The sequence below is a fragment of the Jaculus jaculus genome, chromosome 10 (genome assembly GCF_020740685.1).
Source record: "Jaculus jaculus isolate mJacJac1 chromosome 10, mJacJac1.mat.Y.cur, whole genome shotgun sequence".
In the NCBI taxonomy this organism is placed as follows: Eukaryota; Metazoa; Chordata; class Mammalia; order Rodentia; family Dipodidae; genus Jaculus; species Jaculus jaculus.
In genome coordinates this window covers 77775634-77793613 of record NC_059111.1, presented here as the reverse complement: position 1 = coordinate 77793613, position 17980 = coordinate 77775634, and the positions used below count along the sequence as shown (strand labels likewise).

The following is a 17980-nucleotide window of genomic DNA, read 5'->3' as shown; positions in this document are numbered from 1 at the left end:
GGGTCGGGGCTTGCTTGTTCCTTGCGCTCTGTGAGCGCTGGGCGCATGGTTCAAGGCTGTAGGTCTTCATTTCCGAGGCCTAGTCCATCCCTTCCCAACCTTGGTCGCTTACACACTGCTGCAGCTCCAAATTTACAAGTGTCTATCTCCCAGTGTGAGTTGAAAATCGTGTTTGAGTACTGGTACCCTGTGTACATTTTTCTCCTTATCCTTCCTCCTCTTCCCGCACGTAGCATGGTTAAGGGACTAGTTGGCCAGATAGCCTGGCCTGAAATACGCGATCCTGTGCTTTGAGCCCACAGATGCTCTTTGGCCAAAGCTCCCCTGAAGGTGTGTGCACTGTGCTTCTGGCCGCAGAGCGGTGGTGTTGCAACCTCCCTTGCCGCTCTCCTCGCCCTGAGCCATATCTGGCCATCATTTTCACCCCATTATAAAACATCGTGCCCCCGCCCCGCCCGGCGCAGCGCCCCCTTCCTAGGCGGTGCGGCACGGGGAGCAGAAAGGCCAGGGGCGCGCGGGAGGCACGCAGAGCTCGCCGGCTGCTGGCGCTCGCCGCACAGCGCCGGGGGAATTGAGCCGTGGGCGAGGCAGCCCGGGCTGCCCTTTATCGCTCACTGGGCTCGTCTTTTGAAACTTTATCAGCGAGTCTCACCACTAGCCGCAGACGCGAGCGAGCGAGGGGGTGGGGGGAGCGGGGGCGCGGCCAGGCGCCGGCAGCCGTGACGAGGCAGGCGCTCCCCCGGCTGAGCGCTTCTGCTCCGGGCACGCATGGCGCCCGCACACGGAGTCTGACCTGATGCAGACGCAAGGGGGTTAATATGAACGTCCCTTTCGGTGGAATCTGGCTTTGGCTCCCTCTGCTCTTGACCTGGCTTACCCCTGAGGTCAGCTCTTCATGGTGGTAAGTCCACACTTAACACTCAGGGGCGCGGGTATGGGACGGCTTTTTGGAGATGGGAGTGGGGACCCTTCTGTAAGTCCTTTGACCCTTCTTGGCAGTGTTACCCAGCCTTGGCAGTTGTAGATTCTGGCGCGAACCCTCCACTGCTGCCCTCTTATCTCAGCATCCTGAGCTGAGCCTCTTTGCTTTTCTCAAAACCCATTTCAGCTTTGACAACTCCCTGAGAATCAATGCCCCTCAAAGGAGAGCTCTTATGTTTGGTCTTTTGGGTCCAGCTGAGCTAAGGCAAAATTCAACCAATTTCTTATCCCATTGAAAAAAACACGCTAGCCTGATCTCTACCCTAGAACAGCGTGTGTGTGTGTGTGTGTGTGTGTGTGTGTGTGTGTGTGTGTGTGTGCGCGCGCGCGCTCCCCCCCTCACCCCACGCGTCCTCAAAAGACTGCCTCAAGATGAATCAGTTCAGGCAGGCAGGGCCTGTGGAGCCCAAAGCTTGTGATTTTTGTATTATTTCCCGTCCTTCCACATTCCTAATGCTTCCCTCCGGGGAGGCAGAATATTTTGCTGCCTCCAGGTAGGGACATTCGCCTAGATGCCAAACTACTTATGCTAAGGTACCCAAAATACCCCCTGTTCAAAACCATCACCCCAAAGAGTTAATTTGGCTGCTGTCCTTTGTACACCGATCTGTGATTTATTTTGCACAGTGGTGGAACCTTGACCATTAAGTAACAGGTAACATAGTTAAGAGTTCCCAAAGCAGCTTATCTGCTTATTCAGAAATTCTTCTCCATCTTTCAACTTTCCCATCTTGGAAAGAGATGGAGTGAGGCACTCAGTAACCTCCCTGTGCCTGATAATACTTATTCAGAAAGTCTGGTTTCATGGGCTTGTTTTGTTGGTGTGTGTGTGTGTGTGTGTGTGTGTGTGTGTGTGTGTGTGTCTGTTTGCTTGTTTTTAAGACTGATAACAGTAAGGACTCTCAGCCAAATGAAAGACAAGATTAGGGAAATTTTAAGAAAGACACCGAAGTTCTTCAAAGGAATAGGTCAAAGTCTTGATAGAACAGGAGTTCAGTTCTTTCCTGAGCCACACTGAACAGGAAGGTGTTTAGCCTTGACATTGTTGACATAGGACAAAGATTGATTTATCAGACTGACCATTTTTCAATAAAATGACTATTGCTGTTTCCATGGGTGTATAAACATTATTTATTACTCAGGCATTTTGTCACATTGTCTCTCAGCTGTCACTTAAATAATATTTTTTGGAAGTCACAGCTGTAACGATTTTATGATCATATAAAATAATGAAAATACAAAAAAAGGGACATTCTCCTTGTTTGATCACTTCAAAAAACACCTATGGCAGCTTGGGTTATATAAAAGGTACCTTTCTAAACATTTCACAACTAATAGAGAACATCTGGGTAGAGATGATGATGTAATTTTTTGTTAAAGTTTCTTTTCACAAAGTACTTTATGGAGCTATAACGCTGATTCTTCCAAACATTTAGCGTCCTTAATAACAATAGAAAGAATTTTTTCCCAAAGGTTGTCTATAAAAGCCAAAAAGAACTAGAAAATGGAAATATTTAAAGGATTCTTTCGTACAGAAAGAACGGCATGTCTGTGAGCAGAATGTAACATCAGATCCCAACAAGTGTTGATAAGATAGACACAGATGGTTTTTTAAGGCTTTTGGTCAAATAAACGGGAATAAGGAGCATCTAAAGGTCAGCCACCAAAGCCAAGTCCAGACACATGGTATCACTGAGAGCAGACTGGGAAGCCCTTATGTGTTCCCAAGACACACTGCCCCCTATTCAGCTCTCCATCTACATGACACCTCAGCCTCTGCCATCTTGCCCAGAACACCCTGTGGCCACCCTGACTTCATACCAGATAGCCAGTACCCAGTTGGGGAGTGGCTTCTGCCAGATCTCTCACCACATGTCCCTTGCCTGCTCCTCCACAGAATGAAAATTAAATAACCCTTGTCTTCTAACATTCCCACAAGATAAGGAATTTGGATTTGAAAGTACTTTGAGTCTTGTGAGGAACTGGGGACACAAAGCCCAGCCTGTTTGCCTCATTTTCACCTCTGTGTTGGTCTCCCCCAGGTACATGAGAGCTACAAGTGGCTCTTCCAGGGTGATGTGTGACAACGTGCCTGGCCTGGTGAGCCGCCAGCGACAGCTGTGCCACCGACACCCAGATGTGATGCTTGCCATTGGCCTGGGCGTGGTTGAGTGGACAGCAGAGTGCCAGCACCAGTTCCGCCAGCATCGCTGGAACTGCAACACGCGGGACAGGGACCACAGCCTCTTTGGCCGTGTCCTGCTCCGAAGTGAGTTTCCTGCCTTCAACCCAGCTCCACATCCCCAGCCCTCCCTTCTGTTGGTCCTCAAAGCCTCTGCTCATCTTTGACTGCATTCTGTTCAGTGGGTTTGTGCTTAGGCTAGGGTTGTCTTACTCCACAAGTGAGGACTAGGGCAATCTAGGACCCTGTCTGAAGTCCTGTAGGCCAGTAATAGGGCAGGCTGAGGGACTGTGGGCAGGCATGGTTTCCCTCTTTGCTCTGTCCATCATTTCATTGCATGGCCCTCTGGGATCAGATTTTGGCACTAGAAGGAAGGAAGCCACCACAGAGCTCTTTTGACCTTTTTGTCCTTATTTATCTGAGGCTTGAACATTCCAGGAGCATTTGAGCAGAAGTTTCAGATAGGATGCGCAAATCTTTGATTATCCAAAGAATGCCATTATTACAAAACACCATGAAAATGTATTAAGAAGTAGAGTCAAGCAGCCAGGCGTGGTGGTGCATGCCTTTAATCCCAGCACTGGGAAGGCAGATGTAGGAGATCGCTGAGAGTTCAAGGCCACCCTACGACTACATAGTGAATTCTAGGTCAGCCTGAGCTAGAGTGAGACCCTACCTCAGAAAAAAAGTAGAGTCGAGTCAAATCTCTACTCACCTGGGCTCACTCATTTACTAACCAGGCTGGGTCACTGTGTCTAATTTAAACAGAGATTTTAGGTTCCATAAGGGCAGGAACTAGCCTGCCTGCATTCCTTGCACCTTGCTTAGTACTTGTGTCTTATAAACCTCATTCATTCATCATAATGAATCACTCAATGAACTTGTAGTGAGGACCTATTACTTTTCCAGCTACATTTGAGGCAGTAATTTTATTTATGGAAGAGGAGTAGGAACCTTAAATATATAGATTTACTTTCTGGTAGAAGAAGACTTCAACATAATCTAATTACAAAACATACTTTTTTGAAATTCTGCAAATTGAATATTGTTCATGAGCTTCTTATCTACTTGTACATGATCAGAAGTCACTGAAAATCAAATGTTGTTTTTGAGTAACACTCTTCCATTAACTGCTATTGTTAGCCTTTTTTAAGAAATAACTGCCCATTTGTAATGGGAAATCTGACTGAAAATACAATACTGTATGTGCAAACACCAGAAACAGAGAACTTTACCCCTGTTTTTGCCCACCCCTTACCCCATTCTCAAGAAAATCATCCAGGCTGTGCACTTGGTAATGCTTAACAGAGGGTGTTTCTATCATGTAATCATCACAGCCCTAGGGTTTTATGAGGCCAAATGCATAACTGAATGTCTCTAAAATCCCCCAAGGGCGTAGTACTCTCACTCTTAGAGTATCCCTAAAGTTAATTTACTGCAATATTCTGCAATTTTATTCTCTAGTTTAAGAACTATATTCTTCTGCATTCCTTTTGGAGTTTCAATATGACATCTCAAACTTATAAGGATAATAGTAAAGTTCAGCTTCATGGAATTTTGACACTTCACCTAGGTTGGCTCACCAGTGGATCAATTAGTGCTGGGCTATGTCAAAGAGAATTTGCAAGTTTCCCTTTCAGTGAGGGTGGGTTAAGGCTCATCATAGTTAAAATGGGTCAAGATTTTTCTTTTTCAAAGTATTCAAAATCATTTTCCAGTGATTTTTAAATCAGAAGCAGGGCTCATTTATAATGTGATTATCTGTAAACCCACTAAGTTATATAGATAAAAGTGGGAGCCTTTAAATCACAAATGAAAAAAGGCATTTTGACAAGTGACCCTAAAGACGGCATCTCTGCCAGAGCTGGGGGTTTGTTCATAAAATACTGTACAGATATACTGAGAGCAAGGAGGAAAGGATGGGAGGAAACTGATAACTGGCTTATTCTAAGGTCTCCAGAAATAAAGGATTCCAACTGGCCTTCCCTTCAGACATCCTTCAGAAGATGAAGAACCTTTCACAAAGTACTAACAACTTAAAACACACTACATGATTCCTTCCCACTCTTCACAGAAGGTATCCTCCTCCGGCATCTCTGCAGGATCCAGTGACCATCAGTGTTCAGTATGGGAGGGATGGATTAGGTCTAAAACAGTTTATCCTGAAAATAGTCACAAAATTCCCATGGTGCTATCCAAAGACTTTTTATACTTAATTGCCTGGAGAGAAATTTACATCTTCGACTTGTGAGGAACTTTCCTTTGGAAACTGAAATGTGCTGATAGATGACTAGGAGAGGCAAAGGATAGTCCCACCACAGGGAGAACACTAAACTTCTAAAATAGTCATAATCATAGAGAAATAAAGAATAGTTGTCTGCTTTGCATTAAAGAGCCAGAGTAAATTTTAAGAACATAGTAATCACAGAGACCTCCCCCCCAAAAAAACCCTAGAATTCTAGAAGAAAGCTTAATAAACTGACGATTAAGTCTCATCATTATAAATTTCAAAAGACAAAAAAAAAATAATAATAAGGAGAGAAAACTCAATGAAACTAATGTTTTTAAAAAAATTGAATAACCCATGATCTTGTCGAAACTCTAGCTCCCAGTGTCTTGCCTTTCCAGGTGTACTCAATAGACATCACTTTATTTCTCATAATCCAAAAACGAGAGTAACTTCTATAGTTCTATAGTTTCTTTCATTTCATAATGGCTTAAAAAAGAATCCATTTTTGTAAGATGCTGAAAATCAAAATTTATTTTGTTACCAAGCCAGTTCTTGAAATGTGCTACTACTTCACACATAGCATTTTAGTGATTCATCTAAAACGCTTAACTAAAAACATCTTAAGGACATATCTACATGATACCAAAACATCTGGAGGTAAGATGAAAACTCAGTCAATCTCTTACATTTTAATTTAAATAAACAAGCATCTAGCTATCAAGTGAGATGTGGGAATAACAAATATTTTGAAATACAAGGTTTACCCGTTGGAAATTATTTCAGAAGTATAGCAATAATAAATTTTTCTCTTTGAATCAGCAAGTTAATGTGATTGTCTACCAGCTACATGAGGGTGAATTCTACACCTAGAAATTTTATCTCTACTGCTTTCTAAATACTGTCTGAGCCAGGCATAGTGGTTCACATCTCTAGTCCCAGCACCGGGGAGATAGAGATAGGAAGATTGTTGTCAGTTTGAGTCCACTACATAGTGAATTCCAGGTCATCCTTAGCTAGAGCAAGATCCTACCTCAAAAAAAAAAAAAAAAAAAAGTACTGCCATCCTCCTTTAAATATATTCAGTATTTATGATTTTCCCATATGTGATATTTTTGAATGTGGACATTGAACTCCATATCCAAAAACAGGCTTTCAAAGATAAAACGGGCAACTATGAACAGAGTATTTTTCTAAACTGTATAAAGAATATAACAAAAATGCTATTCATCTACAAGCCACTACCTGAGGTTAAGCCTCACTTGCATATATTAGTCATCTTTTGTATGCCACATCTCAGTTACATTTCTGACTATCTGTGACCCTTATAACATGAGGTGGGGCTCCAAAGCAGATCTCACTCAGGACCATACATTCCTCTCTGGAAAGCACTGTCTGTGACAAATACTCAGCTAACTCATTTTACCTGGGTATAACTGGTTTGCTTTCTGTTGCTCAGAGGTTTGGAGGGTGATATTTTCTGAAGGCTAAGGTAAGTGCCATTGAATGGGATATAGATATGTGTGCCTGACTTTTGGTAATGAGACTAACAGAATAAATATTACAAGAGACATGTAATAAATTTTAATACTGAATGACAATTGGAAACAAGCAAGACTTCAATGAGAAAAGGTGGTTTGTTCTTTCAGCTGTGTGTTTCACAGTCACACTCATCTTGACATAGTGAATCACCAAATGGTTCTCTGCTTTATGCCTTGTAGTGGCATTAGGTTGTCCAGCTTCTATTTTGATTGTTCATATATTTGTTGCAGCAACCATTAATAAAAAGGTGTGCTAATGACAATGAAATACAGCTCCACTTGAAAAACGAGGTGCACACAGACCCAAAAGAGCCTTATATCTGTCACTATACCACAACACCATGTTATGAGTTACTACAGATTATTAAAATAATTTAATGTAGTTACTGCACTGAAATATGTACCTTTCAGGCTGTAAGTGAAAGTAGCCTGCTCTCTAATAAAGAACAATTTTAAGAAAGCAACCCTAAGGGTTTTTGCCCAAGTCTAATTATAGGCGGTAAATTTGTTTCCTTCCAGTAAAACCAAAGAAAGGCTTTTCACTGTCTTTTACCCAATATCAGCGATTAATGCAGGTGTTCCAGAAGAAAGTAAATTCACCTTAATAGTTAGACATAGTATGTAACTAAAGGATATTGCATATTGCCTTCAATGCACTCTCCATTACTTGTGAAAGTTGATGGCAAGCCAAAGCTTTCCAGTGTTAACGCCAGGGACTGGTAGCTGACTGACTTCTACTTCAGCCCCTAGACTTCCTTGGGTCCAGTATTTCAGTGCCAATAAGTTCAATGCACCTGAGTGTCCTCAGTAATGCCTAGAAGTTTGGAAGTGTTTTGTTTTGGCCTTTAACTCTCAGATTCAAGCTGTCCACCCACAGTGTAGCCTTGGCTATTCAAGAGGCTGAGGTGTGCCACTGTGTCTATCTTGAGTGGCTTTTGTTCCCAAGAGAATTTTTTTTTTAATTTATTTGAGAGCGACAGACACAGAGAGAAAGACAGATAGAGGAAGAGAGAGAGAATGGGCGCGCCAGGGCTTCCAGCCTCTGCAAACGAACTCCAGACACGTGTGCCCCCTTGTGCATCTGGCTAACGTGGGACCTGGGGAACTGAGCCTTGAACCGGGGTCCTTAGGCTTCACAGGCAAGTGCTTAACTGCTAAACCATCTCTCCAGCCCCCCAAGAGAATATTTGATAGCATGAGTACTGAGGCAAATAATGGGATGAATGATGGAACTATAGAATTCAAAGTATATTTTACAGATGAATAAATTAGTGTGAGAAATGCCAGCTCTACTCTTCTCAGATGTTTAGACTTCTAGTAAAAGAGATGTGTTGAAACCAGGAGTAAGGCCATCTTTTTATCTCTAATTTGAATTTAAGAAGATTTGGCCATTAGATATTTAAATAGACAGAAATTTAACTTTAGTTGGAAATTATTCATATTAAATTAAAAAAAACTTGGTTCTAGAAAAGAATCCTTCTAGAACATCAGAGGAGATGAAGGACTAATGAAACAATCATGTTAAAATTACTCAGGACCTAGTTCTCCCTGACCACCTTTAAGCATGACATTTCTGTTGCAGGTAGTCGGGAATCTGCCTTTGTTTACGCCATCTCCTCAGCTGGAGTTGTATTTGCCATCACCAGGGCCTGTAGCCAAGGAGAATTAAAATCCTGTTCCTGTGACCCAAAGAAGAAGGGAAGTGACAAGGACAGCAAGGGCACCTTTGACTGGGGTGGCTGCAGTGACAACATGGACTATGGGATCAGATTTGCTCGTGCATTTGTAGATGCCAAGGAACGGAAAGGGAAGGATGCCAGAGCCCTGATGAATCTTCACAACAATAAAGCTGGCAGGAAGGTATGGAACACACATGCACTCACATGAGGACCTTGTGGCTTTATGACTCATTGAGGCAGGGCTTATCTTAAGCTTTCCTAGAATTAATAAAATGGCTATATAGTCACAACTTCCCAAGGCCCCAGAGCCTATAGCCAGCTGTTCTAGAGTACCACCAAAGGGTTGAGGGATCCCCACCCAGCCCCCCTTCCTTCCCAGAGCTGAGCTCAAATAGTCCACCTAGTGATTTGGGTATTGGGGTGAATCAAGTGTCTTATGGTTCCTCTAGTCTTGGCAGCAGAGTTAGGACAGTGCTCAGTCCCACAGAGCAGCGACATGTTGAATATTTATATCTAAAGGACATCAAGACTCAGAGCATCTTCACCCAAACTTTTTATGACAGCAATTCACCAGGCATGGTTTTCTGGATTCTTTTGAATTTATGGCTATCTCCTTTGGAGCCAGCTCCAGCTCCATCTATAAAACCTGTGGCTTGTGGTACTAGATGGGTATAAGTCAGATGAAGACCTCTAAGCCTTTTATCCTAAAAACCCTCTTGGGCTGTGGGGTTTTGATCAGTAATTATTTTCAGATACCAATTTGTTAGATGAGGAAACTGAAATCCCCAAGGTACTCACAGTGAGTTCATAGAAAGGCCAAGACTAGAACTCAGGTTTCTCCTAGTCAGGGATGCCTCTGCCTAGAACTAAACTACCTCAGTGCCTATGTTCAGATCCACTGATCAGCTGGGCTGTCTAGATGGTGCTTGAATAGAATAAGAGGGAAGGTGAAAGTTGCTGCATATGCCTTTGCATATAAGGCAGAAACTGACTTAAACAAATATTTGGGCTAAACTGTTACAGAATAATCTAATTACCAAGGGAAATAGATAAGCATAAATTTCCTTTCATCAGTACAACAAAAATATATTTATACTCACACATAAAGAAAACTCAGCACAAAATTAAAAGATAAGGGAATACTAATATAAAATATAATAGAAAACATTGTAGATGGGTTTGGATAAAACCCTGTTACTGGGCTACTGAAGAGAACAATCTCACTAAAAGGAACTTGGAGAGAAGCACATTAATAAGATGAGTGTGACCTGAACTGTTTACAAATAGTACCTTTCTTGAACTTTAAATATCAACATTCTTTATTTCCATGAATTTATGAACTTATAGTGACTGCTGCCAAAATATAGATGATGGTTGTGCAATGCTATGACAGTTGTTAATTGCTGCTTGTGCAATGATTTAGATAAAAAGAATTAACACTGACCTTTGTTTTGACATACATAGAGCACATTTAAATTATAAAGTGTGGCGTCTTTGATAGGAGTGTGCTGCTTAATTATTCCAATGGGTTATTATAGTTAGATTCCTCTGTTTGGAAAGATAAAGGAATATGAGCTTACACTGTATTCAAAAGAATTTGACTTATCAAGATGCATGTTAATTTTGATAGATCATTAGGTAGTGAATATTTCTAATGTTCAAGACAATAGATCTTAGTTATTGTATTCTGGGCTCTACATAAATAGTCTTTTGATGTGAATCACATGATTGCTCACTGTGTAGAGGTGAACAGCTGTCAGGCCTCAGATATTCTCCTGCCTACTCTGCAAAACTTAGGAGACCACTTGTGATTGGAGTAAAAGTGCACACACTGACTTTTTACAATGTGGCTTTAATTAATGGTGGGTGGGCAGACTCTCTCAAGGAGATGCATGATGTCAGTGAATATGAACTTTAATGAGAGTAAATGCATTGAGATAAACATGCGTCTCTAATTCTCTTCTTGTGGTCATTAGACCCCAGTCTCTACTCCCCCTCCATACCAGCAGAAGGTTCATGGAATCAAAATGAAAACAGGCTGGGCTTATACTTGAAGACAGTCCTCCTGAGCTAAGCCCGTAACTAGCCCAGCTCTAGAAAACTCCAGCCTCCTAGGACTGACAGCAACATTGATCCATTTTTTCCTTCCTTCATTGTACTTTTTAGTGCTTTCTACATTGCATGATATGAACATCAAATACTTTTAAAACAGGGAGTAGTGGGAAGTATTTAAAAGCCATCTGTTCTAAGACTCATCTGTTTAGACAATGCTAAGTCCAAATTCAACAATGCCATTCACATGAGGCCTTAATTCCCCTGTCCCCATGTTTTGAAGTTTGATTCATTTATCACCCTCATGTGTCTCTGTACTGTAATATTATTTAAATCCTCATTATCAGTTATATTAATCACTATTTCAGCAGATTTTATCACATTTTTAGGGCTTGTGAAGATGGCTCAGTGGTAAAAGGCACTTGCTTGCAAAGCCTGCCAGCCCGACTGGGTTCAATTCCCCAGCCTCCCACATAAAGCTAGACAGGCATTCAATTGCATTATAAAGAGACACTGACACACCTATGCATACACATATACATACACATGCAAATAAATAAATAAATCATTTCTTGTTGAGACTCATTTTTGATTGAGTCTAGTTTTCTACTTCCAAATAGAACTGAAAAGATAAATCTACCTGGTTTAAAACATTCTTTCAATTAAGAAATCCCACAGATTCTCTTGGCTGCCTATTTTAAGTCTAAAGAAGCTTTGCTATGAAAACTTGCAAGTTATAGCAAAATGGATTTAGTCAATTACCAGCAAAATATATCATTTGTTCCTTTCCATGAGCTTGCAAAGGGATATTTAAATTAATCCAATTTTTCCTGTAAAAAGAAAGTCACAACTTCTTCAAACTTAAGAGCATCTGCATCAAAATAATCCATGTATTTTATCAAATACTACCTCTTCAATCACTAGAACTTTCCATAGAGTAAGCTTTTTCATGAGATTATGTGAATTCCATAAAAATATTTCTCTAGAAGTTGTCTCTTAATAGAGTAAAAACAGAAAGGACATAAAATTTGAAATTAGACCCACTTTAGCATTCAATTTAGAAAACCAGTGACTTCACTGACTGAATTTCTATCTGTCTGTCTCTCTCAGATGGAATGTTCAAATGTAGCGTGAAGTTGGGAAGAGGGGGGCAAAGAAAATGTCATAATGCCCTGGCATGCAGTAAGTACTCAGCCAAAGTCCCTTTCTCCCTGGAGGAGCAAAGTTTTTTGTGATTTGGGTATGAGAACCAATGTGAGCTCTTATTTGGGATCCAGTGTGAAGCTCCATCTAGCCAGGAGGCAGCTTTTGTGCAGACTAGCACCCTAATAGAAACAGAGACATAGTATATCCTCAGTAGAAAATACTGTCAAGTGTTTATAATAGAATCTTCTGTAAACCTCTAAGGAATTTAAAAAAGTGACATGAGCCAGACATGGTGGCACACACCTTTAGTCCCAGCTCTTGAGAGGCAGAGGTAGGAGGATTGCCATGAGTTCAAAGCCACCCTGAGAATACAGAGTGAGTTCCAGGTCAGTCTGGGCTACAGTGAGACCCTACCTCAAAAAAACAAAACAAAAACAACAAAAAAAAAAAGTGACATGAATATTTCTCATTTCAGATAAGAAACCCCCTCAGAGGGACAGAGTGACTAACCCAGGCCATGCAATCATGAGCTGCTCAACTTGAGGGTCCAAAGCCAGTTGTGTTTGTCTACAGACATGTATCTATACACTGGTATTGCTTTTGAATTGCTAAGGAAAGCAAATATTATCTCTATATTTAAAAAAATATCGAAAGACAAAATGGTATCTGTTGCCCTTGAAAGGAACTTTTACTGATAATGCTTTCTCTTTATATAGCTTTGCTTCACAAGTTTTCAATAATGAACATGAAATCATTTTTTTGTTTATTTGTTTGTTTTTCAAGGTAGGGTCTCAGTCTAACCCCATTCTAACTTGGAATTCACTCTGTAGTCTCAGATCAGGGTGGCCTTGAACTCATGACAAGCCTACTACTTCTGCCTCCTAAGCACTGGGATTAAGTGCGTGCACCACCACGCCCAGCTATGAAATCATTTTAAACAGGGAAAATATTACTGTACATGTTGAAAACATGACTATGAGACACGGTGAGCATACTGAAACAACATGGCCTTGTTTGCAAGATTCATAAAATCCCAACTAAGGATCCTTCAAGCTTGAGAGTACCGTATGTTATTGAACTAAACTTAGTTCAAATGATAATTAGTTAAGGAACTTCCTAGGAAAGGACATCATTTGGGGCACTGATTCAGATATGATAAAGAACATAAGAAACCCCAGACCACAGAAAACTAACTTTATATCAGGGAGACAGCACCACGAAAGTTCAAAGCAAGTTGTGTCAAGTAGCATAATATAAAAGCTAAAAGAGCCAGCCAGATGAGATGATAAGTGTTGTGTTAAAAAAAATTCCCATGGCTCAGATAGAGAAATGCTCTTCAGGATCAAGAGAATGTAAGACATAAAGCTGGGGAATGACTAGTGCTCCAGAGTCAAACTACAGACTAGAAATAATGGGAGCAAAGTCCAGCCATGGGTCTGGGCTTAGCGAGAGAGCCTTACCCAGACAGAAGCACTTGGACCTCTCTGAAAATGCAAGAGGAAGGCATTGAATCTGTAGGAGAAGATTAAATGCTTCGTTTCAAATCTTAAGCATTTCTCAGTTCCTTTTTGAAAGACTAATGGTACCACAGTTCAAATCTTCTATAATATATTCAAATTAAGTATTACAAAATACATTACTGGGGAAAGTGTGGTTTCTGTCTTCCTAAATTTCATGTTTATCCTTAAATATAACCATAAGGACTGATATATCATGCTTCTTGATGTTTATTAATTATATAAAGTGGCACGTGGTGACTATGTTGATATTGATATTTTTAACATAGTATTGATATTATTATTATTGCCTGCTGTACTCATTAGTGAGGGATATCATCTTGACCGGGACAGTATACGAGGCCAGACTCTCTAGTATCCAAGAAAACCTTGGGCAGGTTGCCTAACTAGGCTTGCCATAACAAATAAAAGGCATACTCATATGCACCAGGTTCTAAGCCAAAGAGCTAAGTACCATTATTAGCACATTTTGCAATGAAAACTCAGAGTCAAAGAGGGTGGCCACAAACCACAAATAAATTGACTGTATTTACTAATTGAAATGATCTGAGATAGTCTTCCATCATGTTGGTGCCCAGCATTTTGTCTGGGAGGAGATTCTAGGGTGAAGGGCTCCAGAGTTTTTGTGGCTGCAAGCTCTGCCAAGCACCACAAATAGGTTGATAATGGGGAGCATCACAGCCCTGCCTTTGGCCCACTGGATGACTGGTAAAGTGCAGATCCTTCTAAATTCATCCAGAAGAGATGCCTCCCAAGTAAACACAGAATGAAGTTGTATAAGGTGTAAGCAGAACCTCACAGGCAAGGAAGTCTAAGTTTAATAAACATTTTAAAGGGTAGATCCCTTTATATCACTTAAAATAAGTAATAAGCAGATAAGGATTCTGACCTCAGAGAGTTGGATTCTGATTAAAAAGAAGTCACACTCTTAAAAATTAGGAAATCAATTGGAAAGAAAAAGATAAAACCAAACTCCATTATAAAACTCCACTATAATTTTCTTCTTTTACTCCCACTCTCCCTTTAATAATTGTATCTTTATGGGGGTACAAAATTCAGTTAGCAGATTAGACCCCAAATTAACATATGCTTGATATGACAGATCTCCTATATCACCTGAATAAAAAAACAGCACAAATTAAAGTTCCTGTATAGGGGATAACTCTTAGAAAAATTATTACTGTTCTATATAAAATTCTATTATTAGTGAAAAATGTGTCTTAGATCTGACTCATTAGTCATATATATATGGTTAGTCAAGGGTACTGTTGAGCTCAACAAATATAGATTCCACCCCTGAATTTTCAAACCAAGAAAGCCTACCTATAGTCACTGTTTTGAAAGAGTGATGGAACTCCAGAAATCACAATGGCTTACTGATGCTAATAAGGGTTTCACAAGCAAATCAACTGCACCCCTTTTTAATAAATATTCTCTCCTTCCCTAGTTCCAGTGCATGTATGGGCTGAAGGGTATAAATTAGTCCAATGTTCATTACCTCCTATCTTAGAGATGTGGACCTGTCAAAGGATTTAATTACTAATGAATGCACTTGACTCTAAGCCAATATGGAAATTAAATAATGTGTTTTTAATGCTTGTTTCCTCAGGAAAACTGATAGGACCAGAAATTTGTTAGTTGCTTTGTGGAATACACATACCTAAAACCAGAAGAACAGTTATTCAGACTCTCCAATTTAACTAAGTCATGTACTTCAAACCCAGTATACAAAGGCCTAAAACAAATCTAAACAGATTTTCTAAGGCAAGACCAGTTGTTATAAAGGAAATATTTCATACAGTATAAAGTAGATGGCCTTATTCTCCTAATTGAAAAAGAATAAGTATAACACAATTCAGGGTTTGTAAGCTTGGCAAAATTCATATTAAAAAAATCTCATGTTTTGGAAGGAAGTCTAAAAGGAGTCCCTGGGGGTTCCATGGGCTCAGTTTGCAGAAAAGCTGTATTAAGAAACCACAGCTTTATTCTCCCTGGGACAAGTTTGTATTTATAATTGGCAAAATAATTCTTTTCTGACCATAATTAGATATGCAAACATTAAGTACACAAACTTGTAGGAGCCATGGACTCTGTGGATTTTGCACCCTAGTGTGAGAAGCACTAGCTTGTGTTCCTGTAAAGACTCTGGTGTCGAATGCTGTCTGCCTAGGTATCTCTTATTGCCTGGGGACCTCTGCCTCCAGCATTTTAATACTGTCACCTGTAAAGTGGGGATACTAATAAGGGACCATAGTATTCATTATTACTTATGGGAATGAAGTAAAACAGTGAATATGAAAATACTGAGCATGCTCTGACATGAAGGAAGAGCCTGTTGGATATTATATATCTTTTTAAAAATATATTTATTTATTTAAGAGAGAGAGAGAGAGGGAGAAAGAGAATGGGCACACCCTGCAAACAAACTCCAGAAACATGTGCCACCTTGTGCATCTGGCTTACGTGGGTCCCGGGGAATCGAACCAGGGTCCTTTGGCTTTGCAGGCAAATGCCTTAACCACTAAGCCATCTCTCCAGCCTGGATATTAGTTATCTTTATTATACTCCGATGACAACTTGGGGCAGAGAAATATAAAACAGACTATATTCATTGCACACATATTTTTCCATAGTTGGTTCTTTCTTCTTAACATTCAGAATTCTGTCTCTGTGATATAGAATGCTACTCTCTAGAATTTATTTGTTAAAACAAGGACATTTTTAAACATTTGTAAAATTCTAAAAGTATAAAATAGACTCTGCAAGTCAGAAGTTTAAAATGCCCCAAATCAAGGACTTCAAGGCCACATAAGAATAAGATTAGACACTAAGTAAGATTTTAACACTGTGATCTATTAGAGAGTTTTTGTTGAAGAATAAGCATTTATATGTTAAGTTAAAAATGGTTCCTGGAAAGGTAAGCTCCAAAATAGAACTACTGTTCAGATGTCTTCAACTCCAACTATCTTAAACTGGTCCTGGCACATGGGTGAATACATGTAGACAGGGTGCCATGGCCTATGAATCAGATGTGATTCAAGCAAATTGTGGGGGAGGGGTGAAGTAAAAAGTCACGAGGCCTGTTCAATAGACAAGAGATGCTAAGTGAAGACTGATGATGGAAACTTGGCAATGGCCTGCAGTAAGGCTCCACAACGGAAGCTAAGCACTAGAGCTTCTAGGCATGATCTTAAGAGACGACATAGAAGTCAGGACCTCACTGTGTGACGACTTGGCCATAAGGTAATGAGTGATGTTTTCAGTCTCACAAAGGAGGGGAAAGCATAAGGTAACTGATGCTGTGTTTTTGTTTTTGTTTGCAATAGAGAGTTAAAATGAAAAAACAGAACTTGTACATAGCTACCAACTGAACAGTATAGGAAGGGATATCATAATGGAAAATGACCCTTAAAGAAAAGCAACAATTTGAGAATGAGGAACATTTTTACATTGTTTCATGTGTCTCCTAAGAGATTAAAGAAGATAGTAGCATCTTTAAAAAACAAACAAAAAAAAAAAAAAACAGTTTGGAAACTTGAGAATAATGATGACTAGAGAATAAAGGAGAATTTGGAAGAGATAGCTAAATGCATCCTCCAAGAACCAAAAACAGAGCCCAAAAGATCAGTGGAATTTCCAGTACACAAGCCTACCTCTTCTTTCTGTGAGTTTGCATGCAGGTACAAAATGGGCAGACAGATGGAGCAAAGAAGTCAGTTTGAACCTAGGAAGTAGGGTGAATCTGTAGAGTCCCTTCAGGGAAGTCCTAGACTGGCTTGTGGGAGCCAATCAAAACCCATCTTCCTCCAAAGATGGTAGATCCCCAAAGAGAAAGACACCCCAACTCTTCCTCTAAACTCACCAGTTAGACAAGTTGCTTTATCTTTGGGGAGAAAAAAATAAGCAGGTAGATAGAGCCAGAAATATTACTCTAATGCATTTTCTTCCCTAAGAAGCCAACAAGAAAGTAATGGAAAGATATGAGAGACACTATAAAAGACATGGGCGATGGAATCAGAAGAGCTAACAACCAGTTAAGTAGAATGCCATAAAGACTAACACAAGTGAGGGGAGGCAAATATTAAAAGACTGTTTCAGTACTGAAAAACTTGAGGATCTAGAGTAAAGGGCCTGATAAAACTTCCAGGAAGGATTAATAGAAAAAAAAAAAATTCCTGATGGACTAGAGAGATGGCTTGGCAGTTAAGTGTTTGCCTGTGAAGACTAAGGACCCTGGTTTGAGGCTTGATTCCCCAGTACACACGTAAGCCAGATGCACAAGGGGGCACATGCATCTGGAGTTTGTTTGCAGTGGCTGGAGGCCCTGATATATTCCCTCTCTCTCTCTCTCTCTCTCTCTCTCTCTCTCTCTCTCTCTCTTTCTCTCTCAGTCTGCCAGTCTCAAATAAATAAATAAATAAGAAAAAATCCCTGAGCTGTGATATTTCAGAACACCAAGAATAAGGGAAAGATTCTAGAAGTTTCATGTAGGAAAAAAAATACAAAGCAGGGGCTGGAGAGATGGCTTAGCAGTTAAGCACTTGCCTGTGAAGCCTAAGGACCCCAGTTCGAGGCTTGATTCCCCAGGACCCATGTCAGCCAGATGCACAAGGGGGCGCATGCATCTGGAGTTAGTTTACAGTGGCTGGAGGCCC

At 40.4% G+C, this 17980-nt stretch overlaps 1 protein-coding gene across 1 annotated transcript in view; it reads left to right on the top strand.

The window, feature by feature from the left end:
* Positions 1-780: 780 nt before the first annotated feature.
* Positions 781-17980, top strand: part of Wnt2 (Wnt family member 2) — a 39656-nt gene continuing 22456 nt past the window's right edge. Inside the window, exons 1-3 of the mRNA XM_004658576.2 lie at positions 781-901; positions 3024-3250; positions 8514-8791. Of these exons, the coding sequence (XP_004658633.1) occupies positions 819-901; positions 3024-3250; positions 8514-8791 (588 nt within the window). The 5' untranslated portion in view covers positions 781-818. The remainder of the gene's footprint in view (positions 902-3023; positions 3251-8513; positions 8792-17980) is intronic.